This window comes from Eimeria maxima, genomic scaffold (genome assembly GCF_000499605.1).
Source record: "Eimeria maxima Weybridge genomic scaffold, Emw_scaff76, whole genome shotgun sequence".
Lineage (NCBI taxonomy): Eukaryota > Apicomplexa > Conoidasida > Eucoccidiorida > Eimeriidae > Eimeria > Eimeria maxima.
In genome coordinates, this window is record NW_013563969.1 from 52793 (window position 1) to 54395 (window position 1603).

The 1603-nt window shown below is 52.8% G+C and overlaps 1 protein-coding gene across 1 annotated transcript in view; it reads left to right on the forward strand.

The window, feature by feature from the left end:
- Positions 1 to 1603, forward strand: part of EMWEY_00011050 (transmembrane domain-containing protein, putative) — a gene marked incomplete at both ends in the record, with an annotated part of 3129 nt that continues 1526 nt past the window's right edge. The window contains one exon of the mRNA XM_013478901.1: positions 1 to 1101. Coding sequence (XP_013334355.1) covers positions 1 to 1101 — 1101 coding nt within the window. The remainder of the gene's footprint in view (positions 1102 to 1603) is intronic.

Sequence of the window (1603 nt, forward strand, 5' to 3'; positions counted from 1 at the left end):
ATGTGGGAGACCCTCAGGCAGCGGTTTGCTGCCTCCTCTCTCCTCCTGGCGCTTCTGGCGTCCGTCAGTGCTGCTGCTGCAGCGGTGGATGCAGCAGCAGCTGCAACATGGCCCCCAACAAAGCTTGGGGGCGCAGCGAATGACCCGTTGCCTTTGGGCAACCGCATGCAGACCATTGGCCAACACTCGCATGACCCAAACTTTCAGGAGCACCAGCAGCAGCTGGGGCAGCTGCAGCAGCAGCAACCATCGAATGGACTCAGCAGCAACGCGATTTCCGCTCAGAACTTCTTGCACGTTAACCAGCAGGAAGGACCTGCTGATGCTGCAGGTTTGCCTGTAGCAGCAGCAGGTGCACAAGATCCAGCAGCAGCAGCAGCAGCAGCGACCCAAGTGCCACCTGCAAACACAGCAGCAGCACCAGCAGCTCCAGTAGATGCTGCTGCTTCGCCGCTGTCTGCTGTGCCCGCCGCTGCTGCTGGAAATGCAGCAGCAGCCCAACCAGCAGCAGAAGCAGCACCAGTAACACAAGGACCGCTGCAAATGCCAGTATCTCCAGCACAAGACTTGGCGCCACCCCCTCCACCACCTCCCCCAGCACCGGCAGCAGTACCAGCAGCAGTACCAGCAGCAGTACCAGCAGCAGCACCAGCAGCAGCACCAGCAGCAGCAGCGCCGGCAGCAGCAGCAACAGCACCAGTAGAAGCAGCAGCAGCAGTACCAGTAGCAGCACCAGCAGCAGCACCAGCAGCAGAGTCAGCTGCTCCTGCTGAAGCTTGGCGTCAGCCTACTGTCTTAACTGCAACAGATGTGCGCATGCCAAGACTGGCGCCTGAATTACCTGCAGCAACAGTGACCCCTGTTGCTGCTGCAGCTCCTGCAGAAACAGCAGCAGCACCAACAGCAACTGTGCCAACGGCAGCAGTCCCACTCCCAGCAGAAGCTGCTGTAGGGGCGGATGATGCGGCAGCAGCCGAAGCAGCAGCAGCAGAAGCAGCGGCAGCAGAAGCAGCAGCTGCACAAGCAGCGGCAGCAGGAGCAGGAGCAGCAGTTGGTCCCACGGGGAAGACGCTGATCCTCAAGCACATCGGGACACACTACGTGAGATTTCCTGCTACCTCATCTGTGCTGCTGCTGCTGCTGCAGCTGCTGCTTCCTCCCTTGCTGCTGTATTATTAGTTAATTATTATACCTTGCTGTTTTTCTCCCCTAGTTGCAGAGTGCCGTGTTACCCTCCATTATAGTCGGTGGCGCCCGGTGTTATTATTGCATGCAATATGTTCTTGCCAACTTTGTTTCCTTCATCGTTATTCAATTTATATATGTGTTTCCAGTTTGATTGTTGAGGTGTATACGCAATTTATTGCGGGGTTTGTAGTTGATGTGTTGGGGTGTATAGGCACCTCTTTCTGTTTAGTGTTAAGATGATCGCTGATTCCTTGACTTGTTCTGTTGCTTGCATGCTGCTCTTTTTTCTCGTGCATTTAGTTTTATTAAACTACAATTAATAATTAAATGTGTTTATTTTAATAACTAATTATTCATTAATTAATTATCCCTTCATATATATTTCCTTTTTTTTTTTTTTTTTTTTTTTTTTTTT